At 41.3% G+C, this 25,282-nt stretch overlaps 1 protein-coding gene across 8 annotated transcripts in view; it reads right to left on the minus strand.

Moving 5' to 3' along the window:
* PRDM4 (PR/SET domain 4) overlaps nucleotides 1-23,855 on the minus strand; it is a 61,596-nt gene extending 37,741 nt beyond the window's left edge. For 2 of the 8 annotated variants that reach the window (XR_010114928.1, XM_055240112.2), the window contains exons 1-11: nucleotides 23,586-23,753; nucleotides 23,122-23,388; nucleotides 19,425-19,558; nucleotides 16,587-16,772; nucleotides 13,919-14,713; nucleotides 8,927-9,076; nucleotides 7,186-7,325; nucleotides 5,834-5,919; nucleotides 4,859-4,986; nucleotides 3,449-3,763; nucleotides 1,873-2,041 (exon numbers count right to left, since the gene is read on the minus strand). Coding sequence is in view for 7 of the 8 variants with exons in the window: in XM_055240112.2 (XP_055096087.1) it covers nucleotides 1,873-2,041; nucleotides 3,449-3,763; nucleotides 4,859-4,986; nucleotides 5,834-5,919; nucleotides 7,186-7,325; nucleotides 8,927-9,076; nucleotides 13,919-14,713; nucleotides 16,587-16,772; nucleotides 19,425-19,558; nucleotides 23,122-23,132 (2,114 nt within the window). In the remaining variant the exon portion in view is untranslated. Of the gene's footprint in view, nucleotides 1-1,872; nucleotides 2,042-3,448; nucleotides 3,764-4,858; nucleotides 4,987-5,833; nucleotides 5,920-7,185; nucleotides 7,326-8,926; nucleotides 9,077-13,918; nucleotides 14,714-16,586; nucleotides 16,773-17,948; nucleotides 18,100-19,424; nucleotides 19,561-23,121; nucleotides 23,389-23,585 lie in introns of those variants that run through there. The other 6 variants (XM_063614374.1, XM_063614372.1, XM_063614373.1 and 3 more) reach the window with 6 other exon arrangements.
* Nucleotides 23,856-25,282: the final 1,427 nt, after the last annotated feature.

Consider the following 25,282-nt stretch of genomic DNA (forward strand, 5'->3'; position numbering starts at 1 on the left):
TTTTCTCATCCTGAAAAGGAGTCCAGATCCACATTTGTTAAGCAAAAGTAAAATGAAAGGATAGAGGCTGATACCGACTTGATTCAAGCAAAACTTTTCCTCAAACTGTAATTGTGTGATCTTTAAGAAACAATATATCCACTTGCCAGAGACACTGTGGAAATCAGTCTTGCATGTGGATGAAGTCAGTAGTCCTTAACCCCGGCTGGGCACGAGAATCACTTGGGGAGCTTTTTAAAATACCAAGGCCAGAGCTCTAACACTGACCAATTAAATCAGAATTCCCGTAAGTGGGGTCCTAGCACCAATTGTTGTTTTTCACATTTTCCAGGCAATTATAATGGGCAGTCTTCTGGACAAATATTTGTCCCCCCTCACCCCAAATTCACATGTCGAGGCCCTAACACCCAGTGTGAGGTGGAGCCTTTGGAAGGCAATTAGGGTTAGATGAGGTCATGAGGGTGGGGCCTCCATGATGTAGGATTAGTGTCCTTATGAGAAGAGACTGGAGCTCTCATATTCTTTCTCTTTCATTCTCTCAACAGAAATGTATTTTCTCACAGTCCTGGAGGCTGGAGTCAGAGATTAGGGTGCCAGCCTGGCTGGGTTCTGGTGGGGGCCTTCTTCCAGGCTTGCTCATGACTGCCTTCTCTCACTGTGTCTCTCCCCTGTTGATTGAGCCACAAAATATGTGGTATTTTATTATCGCAACCTGAGCTGCCTAGACAGGATGTTAGACTAGACGATCCGGGGATCTCTTTTGGCTCCAATATTGCACAATTCAATGTAATATTTGATAATTTCTGTCTAATTTTGTAAAATTTCACACTAGCAATGAAACTAAAGAAGTCTTTGTTTTAGAATGTCCTTCTGAGAGTTAGGAATGTAGATCCAGGCTCCTTGGCTGTTTAGCATCTCAGGCTGCATTGTGATGAGGAAGCAGACAGAAGAACTGGTATCAAAGCCAAGTGTTTATCCAAATTCTACATTAAGAATATAACGTTTTCAGTGAAGATAAGATTTCTAAAGAGAATCTCCATAACATAAGCTGAAAACATTTTCTTCCTCTTCTAACACTTGTTAAAAGCTAAGGACAACAAAATCCATCTCTTCCTTCTATGACCACTGTGACTAATGCAGTCTAGACATTTAATTATACTTGGATTCATGCAATAAATTCCTGATTCGTCTTCTAATATTTAGGCTTCCCCACCCACAATCATCCTCTGTTCAGCTGCCTGAGTAATCTTTGTATTAACAGAATGGGTATGTCACTATGAGAGTCCTTTCCTTAAAATCCTATAGTGCTTGCACAACAATGTGAATATAACTAACACTATGGAACTGGGCACTTACAGACGGTTAAGACGATAATTTTTTTTTTTTTTTTTACTGCAATTCAGACACACACACCCCAACAGAACAGTTCCAAAATGGCAGGGGCTGGCAGATCCTTCAGTGTCTCGCCATTATTTCTAGAATGAAACTGAATTTTCTTAATAGGACCAAAGGCTCTTCATAGTGTGGCTGCTGACCCTTACTCTTCTCACTCCATCACTCTATCGTCTAACTATAAGCAACCACTTGTAGTCCATAGTCCTTTTTGTCTCTAGGTTTTTGTAGATGTGAAAAAAGAGTACATGTTAAAAGTAAGAAAAAGAAAGCCAACAACTGAAATCTTCCAGGATAACACCAAAAAGAGTGTTCCAACCTTGGCTTGGCTGCATGGAACACAGAAGGCATCTACCATGGTACCAAGGCAGGAAACAGATGATGAGCCAGGACTTCCCAGCCCTTCAATCAGCAGGCGGGCTGCAGCCACACAAAGGCTCACCACCTGAGGAACAACATCTTGGCTGCAGGGTAACTTACTGAGTGTGGATGAGCACATGCTGCTTGAGGTCCTGCCTCCGCATAAACAACTTGTCACAGTAATCACACTTAAGATTCTTCTCCCCAGTGTGGATAACCATGTGGGACTCCAGGTGAGCCTTCTGGGTGAAAGACTTGTCACACAAGGTACACCTGTAGTTCTTCTGACCTGCAATCAGCCCAAAGTATTACACCGTGAAGAAAACAACTGCTGGCATTCCCAAGACACACAGGCACACATATGTGCATGCAGCAGAGGCAGGAATGAAACACAGCTGACTGATAAGCGGCACTTTACTTTCTAGGGTTGTCTATGTGAGACCACTCAGAGCCCCTGAGTTTATATTCTGCAACTAAAGCTAGTAAATTAATTTGATCTCCTTTAGGACCTCTGACCTAAACATGTATTTTTAAAAAATGTATAGGTGATACATAAAACTTGAAAAAAAATGACTTATAAGCCTAATGCCCTAACACAAACATTAAGCAAAAAAAAAAAAAAAACAACAACAACAAAAAAAAAACTCATGAATTCTAGGATTTGTCTATAGGGAAACATATTTCCACAAGATAGATTTTACAGTTTTGTATCTTTTTAAAACATATAATATTGCCTCAAAACCAAGGATGAAACAAAATCCTTCCAAGAATGCAAAAATAAGATTCCTCTAAGTCAGGGGTCAGCAAACCTTCTCTTAAAGGATAGATAGAATTTTAGGCTCTGTGGGCCATAAGGTCTTTGTCGCAAAAGGATGAGGAAGAAACTTTTGAAGATTTGGAGAAAAGATGATCCAAACAAGAAAGCTAAAACCATCAGTTATTTTGTATTTATTTTAAAAAGTTAGTGGCCAGGCACGGTGGCTCAGGCCTATAATCCTAGCATTTTGGGAGGCTGAGGTAGGCAGACTGCTTGAGCCCAGGAGTTCAAGACCAGGCTTGGCAACATGGCAAAACCCCATCTATATTAAAAATACAAAAATTAGTCAGGTGTGGTGGCGCACGTCTGCAGTCCATGCTACTCAGGAGGCTGAGATGGGAGGATCACCCGAGTCCTGGAGGCAGAAGTTGTAGTGAACCAAGATGGTGTCATGGTACTCCAGCCTGGGCAACAGAGTGAGGCCCTATCTCAAAAAAATTTTTTTTCTTAAAAAGTACTAAAAGAAAGGTGTTGGTTTGCATGGGATTTAGAAAATGGACGCTCAAAAAATAAATTGCGGCAATATTTATTGAGCAATAATATTAAAGGAGAGAAACTGGCTCTGGCTGGTGACTAGGGGGTAAGCTCTAATGAGAGGCTCAGACTCAGATGCTTCTATTTAAGACCAAACACACTGATCAACTTCCTGATTATTAAGTGCATTTTCCCAGGCACCTTCCAACTATGGTGGGGAGACCTGGAAAGCAGAACATCCTAATAATTGGAAGTGACAGCCTCCAAGGAATCCCAGTTAAACCACGAAGGTTTCTTTCTCTGACATCAAATCTCAACTCCACCTACAATCCCTCTACAAAGCCTTTACTACCGCATTTTCTAATTGTTGCAAAAATTCCATTCTGATGGGCCAACACAACTTACCTGTATGTATCTTGAGGTGGGTCCGCAGGTTGCTGGGATCACTAAAAGCCTTGCTACAGAAATCACACTTGTGGGGCTTCATACCCATGTGACCCATAAAGTGGACATGAAGTTTGGAAGGAGAGATAAAAGCTTGGGGACACATTGAGCACTTCCACTTCCTTTCTTTGCTGTGACTTGGCCCATGGCTGCCACTATGTCCCTGGGTAGGAAGATGGTTATGGATGTGGCTGGTCAGATGGGCTTTGAACTCTGTGTAAGAATTGCACTCCTTGCCACAGTTACAGAGATGCACATCCGGGTGTTCAGGAACACCTTTAAAAAAAAAAATTACTCATTATCTCCCAATACTTGAATCTTAAAACTTGTTCTTGATATTAACAATCATCGCTTACAGTTTTCCTTTCTCCCCAAATTTCCGATTTGCCCACTTCCTAAATGACGAATTAATGGGTGCAGGAAATCAACATGGCACATAGATACATATGTAACAAACCTGCACATTGTGCACATGTACCCTAAAACCCTAAAGTATAATATAAAAAAAAAAAAAAAAAAAAAAACTAAAATGTCTTATTCAGTGCTTTATCCCCAGCATCTAAAATAATGTACTAAGGGCCAGGCACAGTGGCTCAGGCCTGCAATCTTAGTGCTTTGAGAGCCCAAAGTGGGATGATCACTTGAGGCCAGGAGTTTAAGATCAGCCTGGGCAACACAGCAAGACCCCATCTCCATAAAAAAAAAACGTAAAAATCATTGGCTGGGCATGGTGATGTACACCCATAGTCCTAGCTAATCAGGAGGCTGAGGCAGGAAGACTGGTTGAGCCCAGGAGTTGAAGGTTATAGTTGGCTATGACTGCACCGCTACACTCCAGCCCGCCAGAGTGAGACCTTATCTCTAAATACAAACATACATACATAAAATAGTGTACCAGGCACAAAGAAAGCACTTGGTAAATACTGGATTATAAGGCCTCTTTTATAAGCAAAATATTTAGGTTTTATAGCATACCCAAACTCTTAAACATCAGCTGTCATCATGAAACAACACAGCAAAGAGAAAGCCTATGCAGGTTAAATCAAACCAAGGGACTTCGCTGTCCTTCGTGAATTTATATCTCAATGGTGCTAGCTCGAAAAGTAGCCTTAGGAACTTCAATGCCCCAAACCAAAGTCCTACCATAAAAGACCATATCATATGAATTATTGCTTGATCAATAACATTCAGCTTGTGAAGAACCTCACAGATTTTAACACCTCAAATACAGAAGTAATAGTTTGCATTCATACAAACAAAGGTATATGATTTGCTTCAGCTAACATGTAAATCATTACCAAAACTTTAATCCTGGTCTTTGGTATTTTTACTATGCCAGATTCATTATAAACACATCTTATATTAACTTACCAATCTGCTGAGCATAATCTCGGCTATAATAAAAAAGCAGTTCATTTTCAGGAGGGATATCTTGTGAAGTGCAGAAAAAGATTTTTCCATCATGAGGATAAGCCACCAAATTCTGCTCTTCCCGGTTCCTGAGTTATCACATTTAATAGATCAAGCACATTAATTTTGAAATGCATACTAAGCACAACATTCCCCCATTGCAAAATCCTATATGAAAGCTTAGGCAGAACTATTTACTATTTCCTCTGGAACGTTTTTGTAATTTCCCGTCCTATCTATGAGAAGGCAGTTGTAGAGAAACAGAATTCTTACTTCAACATATTAGCTGATGACCTTTTGTAGTCAAAAACACTAGAGTCTGTTACTGGAAGCAAACAAGGTAAATAAAATGAAGTCTTTAAAAAACAGTATGACAAAGACATAGAGATAGCTAGCTAAACAAGAATCAACTCCAGTAACTCAGGGGTGGACTAACAGCCAATGTAAAGAAAAGACACCCACTTGCAAATTCAGTGGTAACTATATTGTTCCTTGGTAAGCGTTTTTTTTTTTTTTTTTGAGACAGAATCTCACTTTGTCACCCAGACTGGAATGCAACAGCACCACCATAGTATGATCACAGCTTGAACTCTTCAGCGCAAATGATCCTCCCACCTCAGCCTCCCAAGAGCTGGGACTACATGCATATACCACAACACCCAGCTAATTTGAAAAAAACTTTTTTAGAGATGAGGATCTTGCTATGTTTCCCAGGAGGCTGGTCTCGAACTCCTGGCCTCAAGAGGTTCTTCCACCTCAGCCACCCCAAGTGCTGGGATTAAAGGTGTGAGCCACCATGCCTGGCTGCCTTGGGCTTTACGTATGTCCAGGTGTTGGTGTAATTTGGATTCTTAACTCTTCCCTCTTTTATGCAAAGCTTCCTATTGAAAAACATCTAAATGGTAACTATTTTTTCTCATCCAAGACTACTCATACCTGGCTTTGCGCACAAACATCATCCAATTACATTCGTTTTCATCAGTTGTAATGATGCAGAATTCTAGGACACCACTGTGGTATATCTGCCAACAGAAAGCAAGCACACATGTCAAATGCACTGACATGCAATAAAGTACTACATTACACTTAGGCCAGCAATCACCTCATTTACTCATTTGCAGTAGGTCCCAGCTTTCTTAGTGTGAAAATATATTCCTACCTTCTCCAACATGCTATCATTTCAACATTCTCCCTATTTCCAGCAATACAGTAAAGACCATCAGAGACCTACAGTTAGTGCTCAGTGAAGAGACTGACTTTGTTTTTGATTATTCAACCTTTGCCTGGAAAAGACAAAAAACCAGTCTACCTGTCCACCTGTCTTCATCACCTATCACACAGTAGGCACTGAATGACTGAATGTCCATTAAGGGCAGAGGATCATTCCTTCTCATGATTTTCCCACTTGGACCTAGCATTCCAAATTTAAAGTTCCCAATGACAGTGGTACCTTACCTTTTCAAAGATCACAAGACCCATTTTCCCCTTACTTCAATTTTGCAAGCATCATTCCCAATAGATATCTATGTGAAAATCTTGCATTTCTAACCCCTCTCATTAGAAAACTAGAAAAATAGGCCAGGTGCAGTGGCTCACGCCTGTAATCCCGGCACTTTGGGAGGCTGAGGCGGGCGGATCACTTGAGGTCAGGAGTTCAAGACCAGTCTGGCCAACATGGGGAAACCCCGTCTCCACAAAAATACAAAAATTAGCTGGGCATGATGGCAAGTGCCTGTAAACTCAGCTACTTGGGAGGCTGAGGTAGGAGAGTCACTTGAGCCCAGGAGGCAGAGGTGGCAGTAAGCCAAGATTGCACCATAACACTCCAGCCTGGCCAACAGAGCAAGACTCCATCTCAAGAAAAAAAAAAAAAAGAAAACTAGAAAAATAATCTTAGCTTCTTATTCCAGAATTATTTCCTAAGATAAATATTTGAGGAATGTTTTAATTACAAAGTAAGACTTTTATCATATAAACAAAGTCCATGGCCTCAGCTGTCACAAGTAATTCAAATGCATTAAATGGTTAAAATAATTGGGTTAACTCACAAAACAGAGACAAAAACAGTTTGTCCTCTATTTCCAGTAGCTGGTGTTTTGCTGTATGTTATAACTTGGCTACCAAGAATGATGAATGTAACATTTAAAAAAAATGTACATGAAATGAATGACTGACCAGTGAATGGCACTGTATCAGTTCTGGCTGATTTTGACTTTATCATAACTTTTTAACTACCTCTTACTAAGAAAAACAGCCAAAAGCCACAGAAAAGTTTCATCAGGACTGACCTTCCAGATATGGTTAACTGCCTTGTCTGTCCATTCCGCTACTTCCATGGAGTGACTCTGCTGGCCAATTAGAGGTCCAAAGCAAGTCCGCACAGGAATGGTTTCTCCAGTCCATACACCTATCAGTGGAAGGACACCAACTACACAATCAATGATTTAAACAGCAGGATACAGAAGAAAGAGGTGCTTCACCCATGCAAAGAATCTTATTTTCAGTGAACTTAACCAATATGTAGGCTGGGCGTGGTGGCTCACGCCTGTAATCCCAGCACTTTGGGAGGCCAAGCTGGGCAGATCACCTGAGGTCAGGAGTCCAAGATCAGCTTGGCCAACAGGGTGAAACCCTGTCTCTACTAAAAATACAAAAATTAGCTGGGCGTGGTGGTGCACACCTGTAGTCCCAGCTACTTGGGAGGCTGAGGCAGAAGAATTGCTTGAACCCAGGAGGTGGAGGTTGCAGTGAGCAGAGATAGGGCCAATGCACTCCAGCCTGGGTGACAAAGCGAGACTCCGTCTCAAAAAAATTAAAAAAATAAAAAATAAATAAAAAAAACAATATGCTAGCATTCCTCAGAGGTGACTAAGCCTTGTGGGTCCTTGCCTGTAAATATATAAAATGTAATGAACAGATAACATAGGGCTCACAATAAATGCTGAGTAAGAAGAAACATCAGAAATTCCTGAACCTAGTTTTATCCAAAGGGAATCTTATCATGTCTCTCCAAATACAATATTTTGGAGTTAAATATAAAAAAGTTTGTAGCTCACACATATAATGAGCCAACACTCTGGGAGGCCAAGGCAGGACTGCTTGAGGCCAGGAGTTTGAAACCAGCCTCGGCAACATAGTGAGATGCTGTCTCTACAAAAAAAAATTTTTTTTTAAATTAGCTGGGCATGATTGCACATGCCTGTAGTCCCAGCTACTTGGAAGGCGGAGGCAGGAAGACTGCTTGAGCCCAGAAGGTCAAGACTGCACTTGAGTTACTGCATTCCATATGTTGGGCCAGCGCACTCCAGCCTGGGCAACAGAGTGAGACCCAGTCTCTTAAAAATAAATAAATAAATAAACCAGAAAATATTATTCTATTGTAAAAATATAAAGCAATTACTATAGAAATAAATCAAACTTCTAAAATCTTTTGTGCTTAAAGCACTGCTCTATTTTACCTAAACTGTTTGATGCTTTCAAATGGCTCACACCCAAACTGCAGCTAAAAGAATAATGAACCTAATTTTATATTTCCAAAGAAATGTCACAGTAACTCAGAAGCCATGCTAAATTCAAATATGGGTAAGTAAAGTCTGGCAATCTACATTCTTTATTCCTTTCTTCTAAGAAGCATTATACGATCTACAAACATTTGATCTAAATTTGTGTCATAAGGTGAGTTTTCCATGTTTCTATAAAAGAAACTAAGTTTTAAGAAATGTGTTTTTAGAATAATTGTTAGTGGATGAGACAACTGAGAATACAAGTCAAATCTTCAAAGACTCAGTCTAGGATTTTTTGCTTTACTCAATACTGATTCTAACAAAGGAGAGGTTTCCCAATAAAGTTTTTGACTTGATTTATTGCTGTCATCAGTGGACAAGACTAATATTCCATAAAAGCATAAATCTTAAGCCATAAATTGACTTTTGGTCCAAATCATTACTAAATTATACACATCCACTTTTACAACTCTACCCTACAAAGAAGAAGAGATGTAATAGTGTTTTACAGTTCCAAGGTTCTTACCAACTTCTGCTCCCACAACTGACTGACGGAGAACAAGCTGCTTTGGGAGAGAAAGCCTTGCTCTGCTCTCTATTGGAGTGTCAGGAACAAAAGTCACCGGTCCATGTTCGGGACAGTCTGAGGGATAGGCGCGGTCACACAGAGTACACCCTATAGATGACAAATTTGAGCAATACAAATGGGTTTAGTTCAAGCAGGCTAAAATTACCACCAGGGTTTTTTTTTTTTTTTTTGAGACGAAGTCTTGCTCTGCACCCAGGCTGGAGTGCAGTGGCGCGATTTTGGCTCACTGCAACCTCTGCCTCCCGGGTATAAGCAATTCTCCTGTGTGCCACCACGCCCAGCTAATTTTTGTATTTTTAATAGAGACAAGGTTTCCTCATGTTGGCCAGGCTCATCTGGAACTCCTGACCTCAGATGATGCACCCACCTCAGCCTCCCAAAGTGCTGGGATTACAGGTGTAAACCACCATGCCCAGCCCCAGGTTTTAATTTAAATGCTAATTACTAAAATGTATCCAGTAAGAAGCATGGTTCTAAGAGAGATATTCTGATCAAAGACTCACTTCCTTACACTAACATATATATCTACTCTTACATCACTCTTGAGACTTCAATAAGATCTGATTTTTTTTCTTTTGATCCAACAGGACAAGTTTCCTATTCAGTGCATAAGAGAAACACTGATGAAAAAATTGGCTGGGTATGGTGGTTCACGCCTGTAAACCCAGCAGTTTGGGAGGCTGAGGCTGGAGGATCACTTGAGTCTAGGAGTTCAAGACCAGCCTGGGGTAACACAGTGAGATCCTGTTTAAAAAAAATTAAAAATAATAATAAAAGAAAAGTATAGCACCATATTACTTCAACAATCAAGAACATTATCCCTTACATTAAGTAGTACATTTAGGTATGATGCCCTAAAGTCCAAAAGATTCCAATTCTGAACTGTAACAGGAAACTGAGTTGAAATGCTGTTAGTTATGCAGAGCCAAAATATGGCCACAGCGGTACAGCTGGCTCTGACCCCAGTGACCTATGCTATGAACATAGGACACTGGGGTCAGAGCCAGCTGCACCACTGTACTCTTTTGCTTCACTATAAACAAGATGGTCAACCAAGTTTTGATGACACATTCTTAAGACAAAAACAATTTGCAGCCTGCTCTTTGAAAGGGCAGAAGAACTGCATTCTTGCAGACATTATTCGCTTAAAATTCTTAATTTCTTATTTTTCATACGGTCTTTCTTTCTGCATTGACAGAGGGGATGCTGCCTTTATATACTGTTCTCTATTCTTACTACAACTTCACTTTCACAAGCTTATGAGTGTCCTCCTCCATAAATCTTCTGCTCTATTCTGTATACTTTCCACTCTGCTAAGGAACAGTATTTACGATACTATTATGCAATAATAACGTTCAAACTCCAAAATCATTCACAATAATAGTTGGAATACATAAACCTTAGAATCACAGTCATCTATCTGTCTTCTTTTCTTTTCTTTTTTTTTTTTTTTTTAAGACGGGGTCCTGATCTGTCACCAAGGCTGGAGTGCAGTGGCGTTCGTGCTTCAGCCTCCTGGGTAGCTGGGACCACAGGCATGCACCACCATGTCTGGCTGATTTTTTAATACTTTTGGTAGAGACAGGGTTTCGCCATGTTGCCTAGGCTGGTCTCAAACGCATGAGACCAGGTAGCAACATGGCAAATCATCTCTACCAAAAATACAAAAAATCAGCCAGGCATGGTGGCAAGCACTTGTAGTCCCAGCTACTGGGGAGGCTAAGGTGGAAGGATGGCTTGAACCTGGGAGGTGGAGGTTGCAGTGAGGCTGAGATTGCGCTACTGCACACCAGCCTGGGTGACAGAGCCAGACTCTGTCTCAAAAACAAAAATAAATAAATAAATGAAAATAAAAAATTAACTGTTAGCAAAAATGTGGAGAAATTAGAACCCTCATCCACTGCTGCTAGGACGGTAACATGGTACAGCCACTTTGGAAAGCAGTTCCTCAAAAAGTTAAACATACAGCAACTCTACTCCTAAATATCCAAGAACATATGTTCATACAAAAACGTGTACATGAGAGTTCATAGCAGCATTATTCATAGTAGCCAAAAAGCAGAAACCACCCAAATGTCCCTCAACTGATAAATGGATAAACAAAATGTGGTATATCCATATTACAGATTATTCAGCTCTAAAAAGAAATGAAGTACAAATACATGCTACAACATGGATAAGACACAACAGTATTATGCGAGGAGAAAGAAACTAGATCCAGAAGGCCAAATATCGCATGATTCCATTTATATGAAATATCCGGAAAAGGCAAATCCATAGAGACAGAAAGTAGATTAGTGGTTGCTGAGAATAGGCGGAAGGAGGGAATGGGAAGTGACTAACGGTTATGAAGTTTCTTTACAGGGTGACTAAAATGTTTTGGAAGGAGACAGTGGTGGTGGTTGCACAGCCTTGTAAATATACCAAAAAACCCACTAAATTGCACATTTAAAATGTATAAATTTTATCTCATTATAACCCACACACACTTAGAAGAGGTTCCATTTGCCCTCTTAAGAAAAAAAATCAATAGGCCACCTCTTAACTTCTGCTAAATTAATGAACCTTATATTCATTACATTCTTCGATTAAAACATTTTAAAATTCTAAATTTGAGACTTTAAAAGGTTAAAACTAGTCTCCCCATGGCCTGGATTTTGTGGCACTGAATGGTTCTGGGTTTCCTCCTACTTTTGGGGCTCCCATTGAGTCTATTTGGAAGCTCCTCTTCTGCTATATCTTGACATCCCTAGCCCTCTTCTCATTCCACACTCTTACTAGATGATTTCATTCCACTTCTACAGCCACAAATAACATCTTAATGTTGATGATTCTTAAATATTTCCAGACAGATCTCTCTCAGCTCCACACACAACTTTTCATTAGACATCTCTACTAGGTGTCTTACAGACACTGAAATCAACATGTCTAAAACTTGACTCGTCACTCCTCCCAAAATAATAAAAATCAAAATTGTATTCTCCTCTGCCTTTCACTACTACCCTACCTACTTAGTTTCTGTTTGCCTTTTTTTCCGGAGACAGGGTCTCACTATGTTGCCCAGGCTGATCTTGAACTCCTGGTCTCAAATGATCTTTCTGCCTCAGCCTCCCAAAGTGCTGGGATTACAGGCGTGAGCCAACACATGGCCTTCTCTACTTACCGAGTTTCTATCTACCTAGTTTCAGAAGCCAGAAACCAGGGCTTTCTCCTTAATCCTTCCCTCCTCCAACTTTATCCAATCAATAAGCTCAACTGGGTTCTCTGCAAATGTCCTCCACTCTTCTGCATCCTAATTACCTCTACTCTAGATTGGAGAATCATCACCTTTCCCATAAATTATGATATCTTCCACACCTCCTTGCCTCTTAACAAATTTATTCTCACATTGTAGCAAAGCCCTACCCCAACCTTCACTCCCTAAAACTCTTGACCGGTCTTAAAAGAGCCTTGGTGTTCTGACTCCTACTTCTCTCTTACCACATGACCCCTCTCCTCACCCTCATTTTAGGCTTCAGCAATTCTGAAACACTCATGATTCTTTGGTTCTAGGCACTTACAGGTGCCAGCTCCTGCCTTCCTGACTCTCAACTGCCCACATCTTTCTTGTCCTTAAGGTCTGTGCTAACATGTATGTTACTTCTGTTGGTTAAATCTTCCTCGACCCTTCCATGGCCTGGCTAGTTGCTCCCCTTCAGGCTACTTTAGTACCATGCACTTCATCCCATCTTCACACTTATTATTATACTGTAACAGTCTCCTATGCTTCCTACCAGACTGTAAGCTCCTTAAAGGTATGTACACATACTGTCTCTTGGTAGATCGTTCTATCCCTCGCATCTAGCAGAGGCTGCCACGCAGTAAGCACTAAAGAGCCTGGCATGATGGCTCACACCTGTAATCCTAGGACTCTGGGAGGCTGAGGCAGGAAGACTGAGTCGAGTTCAAGACCAGCCAAGGCAACACAGTGAGACCCCCATCTCTACAAAAAAATTTAAAGATTAGCCAGGTGTGGTGGTACACACTTGGGGTCCCAGTTACTCGGGAGGCTAAAGTGGGAGGATTGCTTGAGCCCAGGAGGTCAAGGCTGCAGTGAGCCGTGATCACACCACTGCACCCTAGCCTGGGCGACAGAGATATTGTTTTTTGTTGTTGTTGCCCAATAAGAAAAACTTTTACATGCCCACGAATAATTTATATGCACTCTGAGCAAAGAAAAAAAATTGATTTATATCCCCCTACATTTTTCCAGAGGGTTATAAAAGTGACCTAATAATTTTCACAAGGCATGTCACAAACAACTTTACTAGAATTTACCCCTATAACTTTCTATTGTGAAACCTTGGGAAATACCTTAACTATTACTGGGCTAAACTTACCTTTTTAAAAAAAATATTGTATTATCGCTATGATTGTTTTTTAGAGACAGGGTCTCACTTTGTTGCCCAGGCTGGAGTGCAGTACTATTCACAGGTGTGATCGTAGCATACTATAGCCTGAAACTCCTCGGCTCAAGTAACCCTCCTTCCTCAGCCTCCAGAATAGCTGGTACTATTCACAGGTGGCATCATAGCACATTATAGCCTGAAACTCCTGGGCTCAAGCAACCTCCTGCCTCTGCCTCCAGAATAGCTGGGACTACAGGCACACACTACCGCATGTGCTAAGCTTATCTGCAGAATACAAAAATGACTACTTCACATTTCATTTCTTCAGGAAGATGCTTTAAGAACCAACTAAATGTATGTATATCATTTGGCTTACTGGAAGAAAAGGCACCACATTAATATAAAGGACAATACCAAGGCAAAGAAAAGTTCCAAGGTCTAGTTGCTTTCTACACTCCCTTAATGCCAAACTTTATGACTTGTTAGGGATGGTGGCCCTTTTTACAAGTATTTCCAAAAAAGAAAGGCTAAGCACACTCACAAATTGTAAACAAGGTTGCCATGTTTTCCTTGTTTGAATTGGAGTCTTCCATTTGCAGTGAAGGTGGTACAAAAGAAAGACTGTCTGAAGATACATCTACATGACCTGTCCCCATAGCAACCTCCTGGGTGATGGAAGAGACAGCCACAGGTTCTAGGCTGAGGCCAACTTCATGGAGGGAAACAGATTCTAGGGAAGCAAGGTTGTGTGAGGTAGAGAGTGCCACGCTGACAGAGTTGGTGCTCATGGCCACAGTGTGAATGGAGTCACTGAGGGCACTGTCAGACATGCCATTGACCCGACTTGCAATGTGGTCTGTCTCCATGACCACAGGGAGCTCCAGGCCATTCCCATGCATGGGTATCACACCACCATGTCCTACAGCGTCTGCTGCAAGGTTGTTGCTCACAGAATCCACAGACAGAGGTTCATGACTTCTGGAGCCATTTGGGATTTGGGAATGCTCGCCTGCAACACCGTCCATTGTAAGCTCCTCTGCCATTCCATCTGTTGAAATTGGGCTGGTAACCCTAGAAACGTTCTCCATAGTGATTGCTGTGTCCAAGGCCACCTCATGGCCATCACTGGGATGAAGACTTTGGGCACCATGTGTGTTCACAGAGCGAGAGTCTATTGAAACAATGCCTGGTTCTAATCCAACATTTCCATTGGACTGATAGGGATCTAGTGCTGAAGGGTTATTGGTGATAGATAATGCTGTGTTACCATCAACATTTATAGAGTTGGGGTGGATGTACTGAGGAGGTGGTCTGTCAGCTAAATAAGATAAAATGCCTGAGAAAAGGAAAAGATGAGATATCAGAGACTTTTAGTACATTATTAAAGAATTCCAAGCACTAGACGCTATTTCCTTACAAATATAACTAAGTTCAAATAATCTCCTGCTTCTTTAATTTAATCGATACACATTATTTTATAAATAGCAACATACATATACCATAATTGAGTTTTTCCTGTAAAACTCAAAAATCCTTAAAAAGTTAACTATGTTCCTTTGAAGCTAACTGGGAATCACTAACGAAAACACTGCCTTTAATATACATACGGTTGCAATTCCTGAGTCCTAAGGCGTAAAATTTGCTTTACTAATTATTAAAAGGTAAAATGATTTAAAAACAGATCTTCCATGTGAAAAATAAAACTTAATTAAATATAATTTAATTAAACTATCATAACACAAACTAATACAAGTCACAGTTGTACCTGTTTTATTAAAACAAAAAAATTAACACTTGTGCTTGGGAGGATGTGGTGAAATTATATTACTAAACTGCCAGAGGGAATGTAAACTGCTAAAACTTCCTCGTGAAGTATATATATTAGGAGCCGCAAAAATGTTAATACTCTCTTGCACAAGAAATTCCACTTATGGTACTCTTCTCTAAATCCATTTTGTAAATATTATACATAAAGACGTTCATAAGAGCATTAGCTACAATGGTAATAAAAACTGGAAAAACCAAACTGTCCAACAATAAAGATAATAAACCATCAAATACCCATTCAGTAGAAAGTAATGCATCATTAAAAAGGATAATTATGAAAACCATGTAGCAGCAAAGGAAAACACCCATGTTAACAGCAGAGAAAAAGATACAGTGAAAAAAGTAAAGAGAGACAATTGTATAGAAAGTATGGCCTTGGGCAGGGCACAGTGGCTCACGCCTGTAATCCCGGCACTTTGGGATGCTGACGTGGGCAGATGGCTTCAGCGCAGGAGTTCGAGAGCAGCCTGGGCAACATGCCAAAACCCCGTCTCTTTTTTTAAAAAAGTTATTCATAAAAAAGAAAGGAAATACGGTATGGTCTCAAGGCAGGCATGTGCCTGTATTCCCAGCTACTCAAGAGTCTGAGGTGAGAGGATCACTTGAGTCCAGGAGTTCCAGTCCAGCCTGGGCAACATAGTTGAGACTCCGTCTCCATTTAAAAAAAAAAGAGAGCGAGCGAGAGAAGAAATCGTGGTCTTAATTATGAAAATTGGTAAAAACCTATACACCAAAACAAATGGCAGGAAGGAAGTACACCAAAAAGATGGATGATGGGACTGAGTGGTTCCTTCCCTTATTTGCTAAATTTTCTGCAATAAGTATATTATATATAATATATTATATATAATAAATATATAATATATTATATATAATATACTTATTGCAGAAAATTACAATTATATATATTTATTATATACTAAATTAGATATTTATATTATAAATATATAAATTAGATATTTATATTGTAATATAAATATTACAATATAAATATTACATATTATATATTATATTATATATATAACAGAATAAAAATTCAATGAACTTTAAAAAACAATGACACTGTAGCAAGACACTGTAGTGCTTGACTGAAATTATAGCTGCAGAATTATAAACACCGAACGAAAGAGATACTGGAGGAGAAAGAAGAAAAATTATGTGCAATTAAGAAATTCAGCTTAGTCAAACTGTATTACTAATGTGTTATGTGCCACATTCTAAGAGGAAAAGTACACAAATATAAACAAAGATATTTTTCCTGCCTAGAGATTAATATCTAATAGTGACAAACAGAAAAAAGTGTTATTCATATTTTCAGGAACTAAGGTTAAAAGTTGGCGCCATTCTTTTTTTCTAACATCTCAAGTAACTGTAACACTTACCAGGTAGAATGGTTCTGAAATAACTGCTCTCCAGGTGAGGGTAAGGTGGTGGAGGTAGGGTGTAGTTTCTTTCAGGTAACCCACACATCACCCCTCGATCCCCAATACCCATTGGTAGCATTAAAGACAGAGCAGAAGGTAGAGAGCTCAGGGAGGGACCCAGGTTTGGAATTGCCACTGGGAGGCCTACAAAACAAAATTTTTTTTCTCAGTTAAAAGAAAATAGGTAATTAAAAATTCTCACTACAACCACTGGCTAAACTCTTAAAAAGGTTTTTACACATGGGCAAAAATCTCACCTAGTAGCCCTTTTCATCCTTAGACAGATGATGTGCAAATATCCACAAATAAGCCTAAAGAAAGTAATCTTAGTCCCAAAGATAGTTTTTAAGTTAGTTCTAAACTGGCAAGTTGATACTCCAATTGTCTGTATTGTGCTTAAATACCAAACTATTTAATTAATTAATCAATTGATTTGAGACGGAGTCTTGCTTTGTTGCCCAGGCTGGAGTGCAGTGGTGTGATCTCGGCTCACCGCAATCTCAGCCTCCTGGGTTCAAGCAATTCTCCTACCTCAGCCTCCTGAGTAGCTAGGATTACAGGCACACACCACCACATCCAGCTAATTTTTGTATTTTTGCTAGAGATAGGGTTTCACTATGTTGGCCAGGCTGGTCTCGAACTCCTGGCCTCAAGTGATCTGCCTACCTCAGCCTCCCAAAGTGCAGGGATTGCCACCATGCCCAGCCAAAATATTTAATTTAGAATTAAAAACCGAGTTTAAATACAACAAAACAAATTATATAGAGAAAAAAACAATGGAAACATAAAATGTTCATAGGAGTAGTCCCTAGGTAGTGACAGTATGAAATTTTTTTGGTATTTTTAAACTTTATTTACCATTTTATATGGTGAGAATATTTCATTTCTACTTGGAAAATAACATAGTTTACATGTAAAACTGTACATGTACACTTTCAATCTTTTGTATATATGCTACACTTAGTGATTAATAAAAGCTTTAAACGTGAGATTATATCTACTTTGAGTTATATGTACTTGCAAAGTGAAGTGACTTTTACTGTGCCTAAGTATCATAATAAATACCCACCAACTTGGTCAGTGCTGATTTGCCTATTTTTGCCAGGGGCAATATATTTGAGACAAGGTTTTGCTATGCTGCCCAGGCTGGAGCATAGTAGCATGATTACGGCTCAGGCAGCCCCAGCTTTCCTGGCTCAAGCAGCCCTCCCTTCTCAGCCTCCTATGTAGCTCCTATGTAGCTAGGACTACGGGCATGTGCTACCATGCCCGGCTAATTTTTTTTTTTTTCTTTGTAGAGATGGGGTCTCCTTATGTTACCTAGGCTGATCTTGAACTCCTGGGCTCAAGTGATCCTCCTGCCTTGGCCTCTCGAAGTGCTGGGATTATAGGCGTGAGCCACTGTGCCTGGCTGGCAATATTTTTTAATAGGCTTTTCCACCTTAACAAGAGTGTCCACTAAAGGGAATGCCTACAAAACAATCAAATGGGTTAACCATTAATAATTTTTTAAAATTTCTTTTGTGGACACTTAAATAAATGTGAAGAGACCCTAGTTTCGATGAATCTTATTTAACTGCTGCATTTTATTAAGCAAGTAATTCTCTTTAGACAACTATTTAAACAATATATAGATTTATTTACACTAACTCCTACTTTGACAAAGAAAGTCCAATACATTACAATGTCATTGATCCTAAAGAACTGACAGCTTATCATTGTAATAATCAATAGAATATTTATTCCATTTATATTCCATTTCAATAGAATAAGAAAATGAAGCTAGGCAGAAAAAAGGTTTTAAAAGTACAGTGACGGCTGGCGCGGTGGCTCAGGCCTATTGGGAGGCCGAGAAGGGTGGATCACCTGAGGGCAGGAGGTCGAGACCAGCCTGGCTAATATGGTGAAACCCCATTTCTACTAAAAATACAAAAAATTAGTTGAGTGTGGTGGCGTGTGCCTATAGTCCCAGCTACTCGGGATGCCGAGGCAGGAGAATTGCTTGAAACCGGGAGGCGGGCGGAGGATGCAGTGAGCCGAGATTGTGCCATTGCACTCCACCTTGGTCAACAAGAGCGAAACTCCGTCTAAAAAAACAGAAAATAAGTCAAGTGTAGGGGCGCGTGCCTATAATCCTAGCTACTCGGGAGGCTGAAGCAGGAGAATCACTTGAACCCGGGAGGCGGAGGTTGCAGTGAGCCGAGATGGTGCCCCTGCACTCCAGCCTGGATGACAGAGTGAGACTCCATTTCAAAAAAAAAGATAGGAAGAATGAATTTTTCCTATACTATTTTGCTGTGTATGCAGGCTTATGAGGCGTTCCATGTAAAAGCCCCAGGTAAAAGTACCACACTTCTTTCCACATTAATTCTAGACCTGGTACACTTGCCATTTAATTTCAAACCTGGTGGAATATAAAGCCCAATTCCCCATGCTCTCTGGGAATAGTTATTAGAGTAATTTTAACTGATTCTCTTCTATTAACCCAAGGACAGGGTACTAAAGTGTGAACCAGATGAATGGGCAACCCTAAATAAAATGCCAAGTTAATTACAGCTCTGGACAAAAAGCTACCAACTCAGAAGAGGACTATCAGAAAAATTGCTACTACTATACTCTACCTCTACAAAAACCTTATTTTCCATTACCTATCACATGTCGAACCACCATTCAGGCCTGCTTACCTTCTCCCTTCTACCTTCTACCCTTAAGGGGGCTCTGATCTCTTCTAGACTCCATTTAGAATTGATAACACAGTTAAGTGCTGAAATGCAGTAGGTCTCCCTTACCACCCACCTGGGGCAGGGATGGCACTGTGAGTGGGTGAGGCAGCCAATCCCAGGTGACTTCCTGAGACTGGCAAGGTATTGCTCACAGAGGATGAAGTCAGCTGCTCCATCCCCACTGGGCTCAGGTTCATTTCATTCATCCTAGAAAAGAGCACACACAACTAGTTATGCAAAAATTTACTCCAATGACTCTGTATTAAGATACTGAAGAAACTGAAACAGTGGGGATGGGGAAATGGGACTTGGCCAACTATTACTTCACTTTTACGCTCAACAATTCTCTTAGATAGCTAGTGCCATATTCTTTCTACTGGTAAGAAAACTGAGATTGAGACATTAAAAAACTCAATTCAATGTCACATAGCAGAAATAGTGATTTGAATTCTGCCTTGTTCGAAAAAGAAACTCTAGGCACACCATCTAAAGCAAAGTTTGCAATCCTTAGAACACAATGGCAATAACAGTTTGTTTTTTTTTAAATCACTCAAGCTTCATCTTTTACAATATTTATTTTTCTCCAAATGGCTTATTATTTCAAACCAGTAGTGTTTTAGGAAATGCATTTTAACCTACTCAAGTAAATTTTACTAATCATTTTTAGTAGGAGTTAAAGATTCTGATTATCGATGAAGTGAAAAGCACCGTATTTTCCCCATTCAGCAACAGTTTACTAAGATTCTGTATCAGTATATTAATGTCCTAATATTAATGTCCTCCATATATTGAGGGTCACTATGTAAGCTTTGCTACCACTTCATTTAAAATGACTTCAAATCCTCACACCAATACTGCAACGTAAGACAGATGAGGGAACTATGGCTCAAAGAGGCCATGTCATATGACCCAAATCACATAGCTATTAAGTGAAAGATCACAGATCAAACTGCAGAACACTGCCAAAAAGTTTTTTATTGAACCAAACTTTTTTTTGACTACAGACTATTTTTGGCAAGGTGAAGAATCTAGGAATCACCTTTTCTATGTAAACCATCTTGCACTGCCATTACAAATGTCTTTTGAATAAGAGTAATACTGATTTGAATAAAACAGCACTGAAGGCTGTTATCAAAAAGCATTAGTTCTTATATCAGAATTTAGAGACTACCATACTATAAACATTATAGAACCACTAGGCTAGCCAACAGGTTATCCAAAAGGGGCTCTTTAATGACCTCCAGTCCTTACACTGGGCTTCATAATAATGAATTATTCTCTGCATATGTGAGGGGTTGAAGCAGAGAAGAGGAAACAAATGAGGTTACAATTCCTTAGCAGTGAAATCAAATCTAAATAGGTTTTTAATTCTGAAAAGTGGCAACGCCATTTTATCAATCAACCTGAAAATAATAATAGCTAAAATTTATGGCTCCCTTACCATGTGCTATGTATTGGGCTAAGTGATTTATATGTAACTATCTCTCTTAATCCTCTTTTTTGTTTTTGTTTTTGAGACAAGGTCTTGCTCAGTAGCTGCAAGCTGGAGTGCAGTGGCGTGATCATAGCTGACTGTAGCCTCTACCTCCTAGGCTCATGAGATCCTCCCACCTCAGCCCCCCAAGCAGCTGGGACCACAGGCATGTGCCACCATGCCTAGCTAATTTGTTTTTATTTTGCAGAGATGGGGTCTCCCTATGTTGCCCAGGCTGGAGGTAGGTTATTATTTCCCACTTTAAAGATGAGGAAACTTAAGATTCAATGATGCTAAGAAACTTAACCCAGAATCACATAACCAGTAAGGAGAGTTGGGATTTAAATTCAGATCTAATTTAAGAAACCAAAGCTCTTAACTATAGTAAGAAAAAGACAATTACAATAAAAGAACTATATTGCCTTTTACACAGTTGCAATACATTAGGGCCTATCTACTTATATTGTGTATTGTGGCATATATTTAAAGTTCCACATAGACCTGTTTCTTGCATTATTAGGTTTCACCCTTATCCCTGGCCATGTATCCCATAAAACTAAGCTCTAAGACATCAATAAAATGTAAAAGGCCAACCTAGTACCTTGTATAGAACAGACATTCTGAATTTTTTTTTTTTTATCGGTTGGAGCAATGCAAACTCATCACCCTTACCAGAAAGACAGCTAGAAGCACCTGGCAAATGAGGTACACCTTATGAAGAACAGCATGCTAATAAGTTTTTATTATGCAATAAAATAAAGCAGCCCAGGTGTGGTGATTTACACCTGTAATCCCACACTTTGGGAGGCCAAGGCAGAAGGATCGCTTGAGCCCAGGAGTTGGAGACGTCCCTAGGCAATACACTGAGACCCCTGTCTCTACTAAACATTTTTTTTTAACTTAGCCAGGCGTGGTTGTTCGTGCTTATGGTTCCAGCTACAGGGGAGGCTGAAGTGGGGAGGTCGGGGCTACAGTGAGCTCTGCCTGCACCTCTACACTCCAGCTGGGGTGACAGAGTGAGGCTGTGTCTTAAAAACAAAAATAAGCAAAAAATCCCTGTAGCCTAAAGAAAACATATCTACCTTAATTTTGAAAGTTGCTGGGCTTGAGGTGGTTTAAAACAGACTTTTCCCCAACTCTTTATAGCTACAACCATAATTAAAACACTACAATCACTACAGCCGTTAACAGCCTACTTAAATTGGTTACAATATTTTTTTAAAAGTACAACTACAAGTCTGCACCTTCAACTCTCATTCTGAAAATTCCTGAATATTTATTTAATCTCAAGATAAAAATCAGCATGGTGTTTCTAGGTTGACTCCTAGGCCTTCTGAAACCAGTTCAAACCAGAGTTTAATGCGAGAGGCTCAGCAGATTTCTGCTTTGTTGTGAGTCACTAAAACGTGATGACCTCAGCAGCCATAAACCAAAGGTAATGAGTATCCCACAGAGAGAAGGCAGATGAAGGGAATGTACAATATGATGATCCTCATAAGACTTTCTCATTCTAAAATGCAATTCTATTCTCATTTTCTTTCTCCTATGAGATTCTAAGAAGCAATCCCGGAAGAAGGCAAGAATTAAGATACTAAGCTCTAGACCTTCCCTACTCATTTAAGGTAAAATAATTTCCTACACAGTTCTACAGTTTGTGTGTTTCTAACTGACCTATGCAACCATCTGCCAGTTGCTGATTTTACACCTTTTTCTTCGCATAAAATATAAGAAACTAACTGAAATGCAGCCACTTTGAAAAATGCAGTGGGGCTTCAATCATTTCAATGAATTTGTGCCTTATCTTCCTCATTCTAAACATACGGCCTTTGAAAGGGCCTTGAAAAAACAGCCAAATACAACAATTTCTGTGGCCTGCTTCTGTACTTAAAAGTACTTTAAACATCAGCATGAAGCTTGCAGAATTAAGAACTTAATTACCTCACTCTATCGTCCCTGCCATACCAGCAAAACTCAAGGTGAAGCATAGTAAGATAACAATACACGTTGGAATCCGGAAAAATATATTAAACGCTCAAATAACTGAAAGACACAGGAAAAAGGTGTCAACAAGCCAACAATAAATGTGTGGCTACTGGGAACAACTTTCCGCATGTGGAGTAAATTAGCATGCATGAGATTACATTCCACCCAACACTAGTTTCTGGATTTCTTGTTCCCTTTGCAAATCACACCTGTAACCTTCTCAATGGCACCAAAAACAACGGCACTGACCCTGGACACTCACTTGCCAGTTTCCAACGATGTCACCAGTGCTGAAGCCCACCTCCCTACTCACCTGTGATGCATCGGCTTGGGGCCAAATGTCAGAGAAAGGAGCGCTCGGGTGATGGGGAACAGGCATCAGGGTTTGCGTTCCAGGGTCACGTGCTACCGCATCTTCCTCACAACCGCTGCACCGACGCGGCCACTCGTCCCCGGGGTCGCCCGGGGCCGCCCAACTTCTCCCGAGGGCCGGTGGCCGTGCACCCTGCCACGGGTTGGGACATCTCGGGGAACACCTGGGGCCTTCCGTCCAGAAGCTTCGGGAGGGGGCCTGCCCAACCTGGGGGAGTGGGGACAAGAACGGTTACCAAAACCACAACGAGGTCGCAGCCCCCATCTTCTAACTACCTGTGAGCCCCAGGCGCTGCCGATACCGCCTCCCAAGGGCGGTGGATGAGCCCGCCCGGGGCCCGCAGGCCGGGCCGCCGCGCCGCGCAGCGCCTCGCCCCGCTCCGGCCGGGCCCTCGCGCAGCCCACCTGCCAGCTGCGCTGGGGGCGCACGCGCCTGCTCCACTGCTTTGTTCCTCATCCGGGCAGAGTTCGCCTCGGGGCCCTGCCCGTCCGCTCGGCCCCCTCACCCCGGGGGCCGCTGCCCTAACGTTTCCCGCCCCGCTCGGCCCTTCCCGGCCCGTGGCCTCCTCTGGGCCGCACCCTCCGCGGCGCGTTTCCGGCTCCTCAGCCACTCTCGGCGCCCGCCGCTCCGCCCGCCGTGCGTGCGCCCTCCCCGCCGCGGCCCGCAGGCGGCGCCCGCGTACCGCCTCGTCCTTCTCCCAGCCCAGGCCCCTCCGCGCGTGCGCACGGCAGAGGCACTGGCCGCAAGTCTCCATCCGGCCGGGTAGAATCGAGCGCCGAGCGATCGACCCATGGTTGCTAGGCGACCAGGGCTGCTGTTCCTGCAGGGAGTGAGTTTTGAATCCCCTAAATCCCGCAGACTCAAGATTTCAGTCTTCATGACATTCCCTTACTAGAGAAGCATGGGTCCACACAAAGCCCCCAAAATTCGAAGTATCGAAATTTGGCCCCGAGAGTTGCCTCTGCTGCCCAGGAGGAATTGGGATTCTATCCTGAATATTTTTCGCTGTCTGCTACACCTGAAGGCTGCCCAGTTTCCCTGCTTCCCGTCGTAAATGCTGGGGTTTGGGATTTTAAACAAATTTCCTTCCCCTTTTCTCTGCCCTCAGTTCTCTACTGCGCGCCATGCACTGTGCCTAACGCTAGGAGTACCGAGATGGCTTTAAAGGAAGATGGTCCCAAGCTCCTGAGCGGTAGACGTTGAAACTACACCACACTGCCTGGTGGCTCCCTTACACCAGCAGAACAGCAGATCCAGGAATTCTTCCTCTCATTCACAAAGCGCTGTTGAATTACATCTCAAACCTAGGGATACAGAGCCAGGGACAAGCCCTGACCTTCACCCGCCTGCAGTCTAGTGGGAACTGATGAATTTTGAAAATTCAATCTAATGTGAAAGGGTAGAGGCACATGCAACATTTTGGACGAGAGCTGGGAGGGGTGTCAACCCCCATAATGTTTCCCTTCCTTTACTTCTCATGGCGAGAAAGCACATTCCAGATGAGGGAACTTCACTGAACATTGGCAGGCAGGTCACATTGGTTTTGCTCTCTGTTGACAACAAATAGAAATCTAAATCAAGAAGGTCATCATCTCAACTGAGAGACAGTATTCCCTGAAATGCCACTTCAAATCTGGAGACTAGAGAATGATGATGTATCTTATTATCAGCTGAATGCTTTCACTAGGTTTGGGTTTGGATGTCTATTCTTTTGGAACAATTTTATTAAGTTGAGAGGTGAACATAAAAATCAGGTCACATAAATATAAGAGCTAAAACCATAATACTTACAGAAGAAAATAAAGGCAAAAATCTTTGTGACCTTGATAGGACAAAAGAAATCACAAACTATTAAAAAATTGGAGCAAGTGCAGTGGCTTTCGCCTCAGCACTTTGGGAAGCTGAGGTAGGAGGATCGCTTGAGCCCAGGAGTTTGAGACCATCCTGGGCAAGAAAGTGAGACCCTGTATGTACAAAAAATAAAAAAAAACTAGCTGGGCATGGTGGTATGCACGTGTAGCCCCAGCTACTTGGGAGGCTGAGACAGGAGGATAGCTTGTGCCCAGGAGTATGAGGTTGCAATGAGCTAAGATTGTGCCAC

This window comes from Symphalangus syndactylus, chromosome 13 (genome assembly GCF_028878055.3).
Source record: "Symphalangus syndactylus isolate Jambi chromosome 13, NHGRI_mSymSyn1-v2.1_pri, whole genome shotgun sequence".
Lineage (NCBI taxonomy): Eukaryota > Metazoa > Chordata > Mammalia > Primates > Hylobatidae > Symphalangus > Symphalangus syndactylus.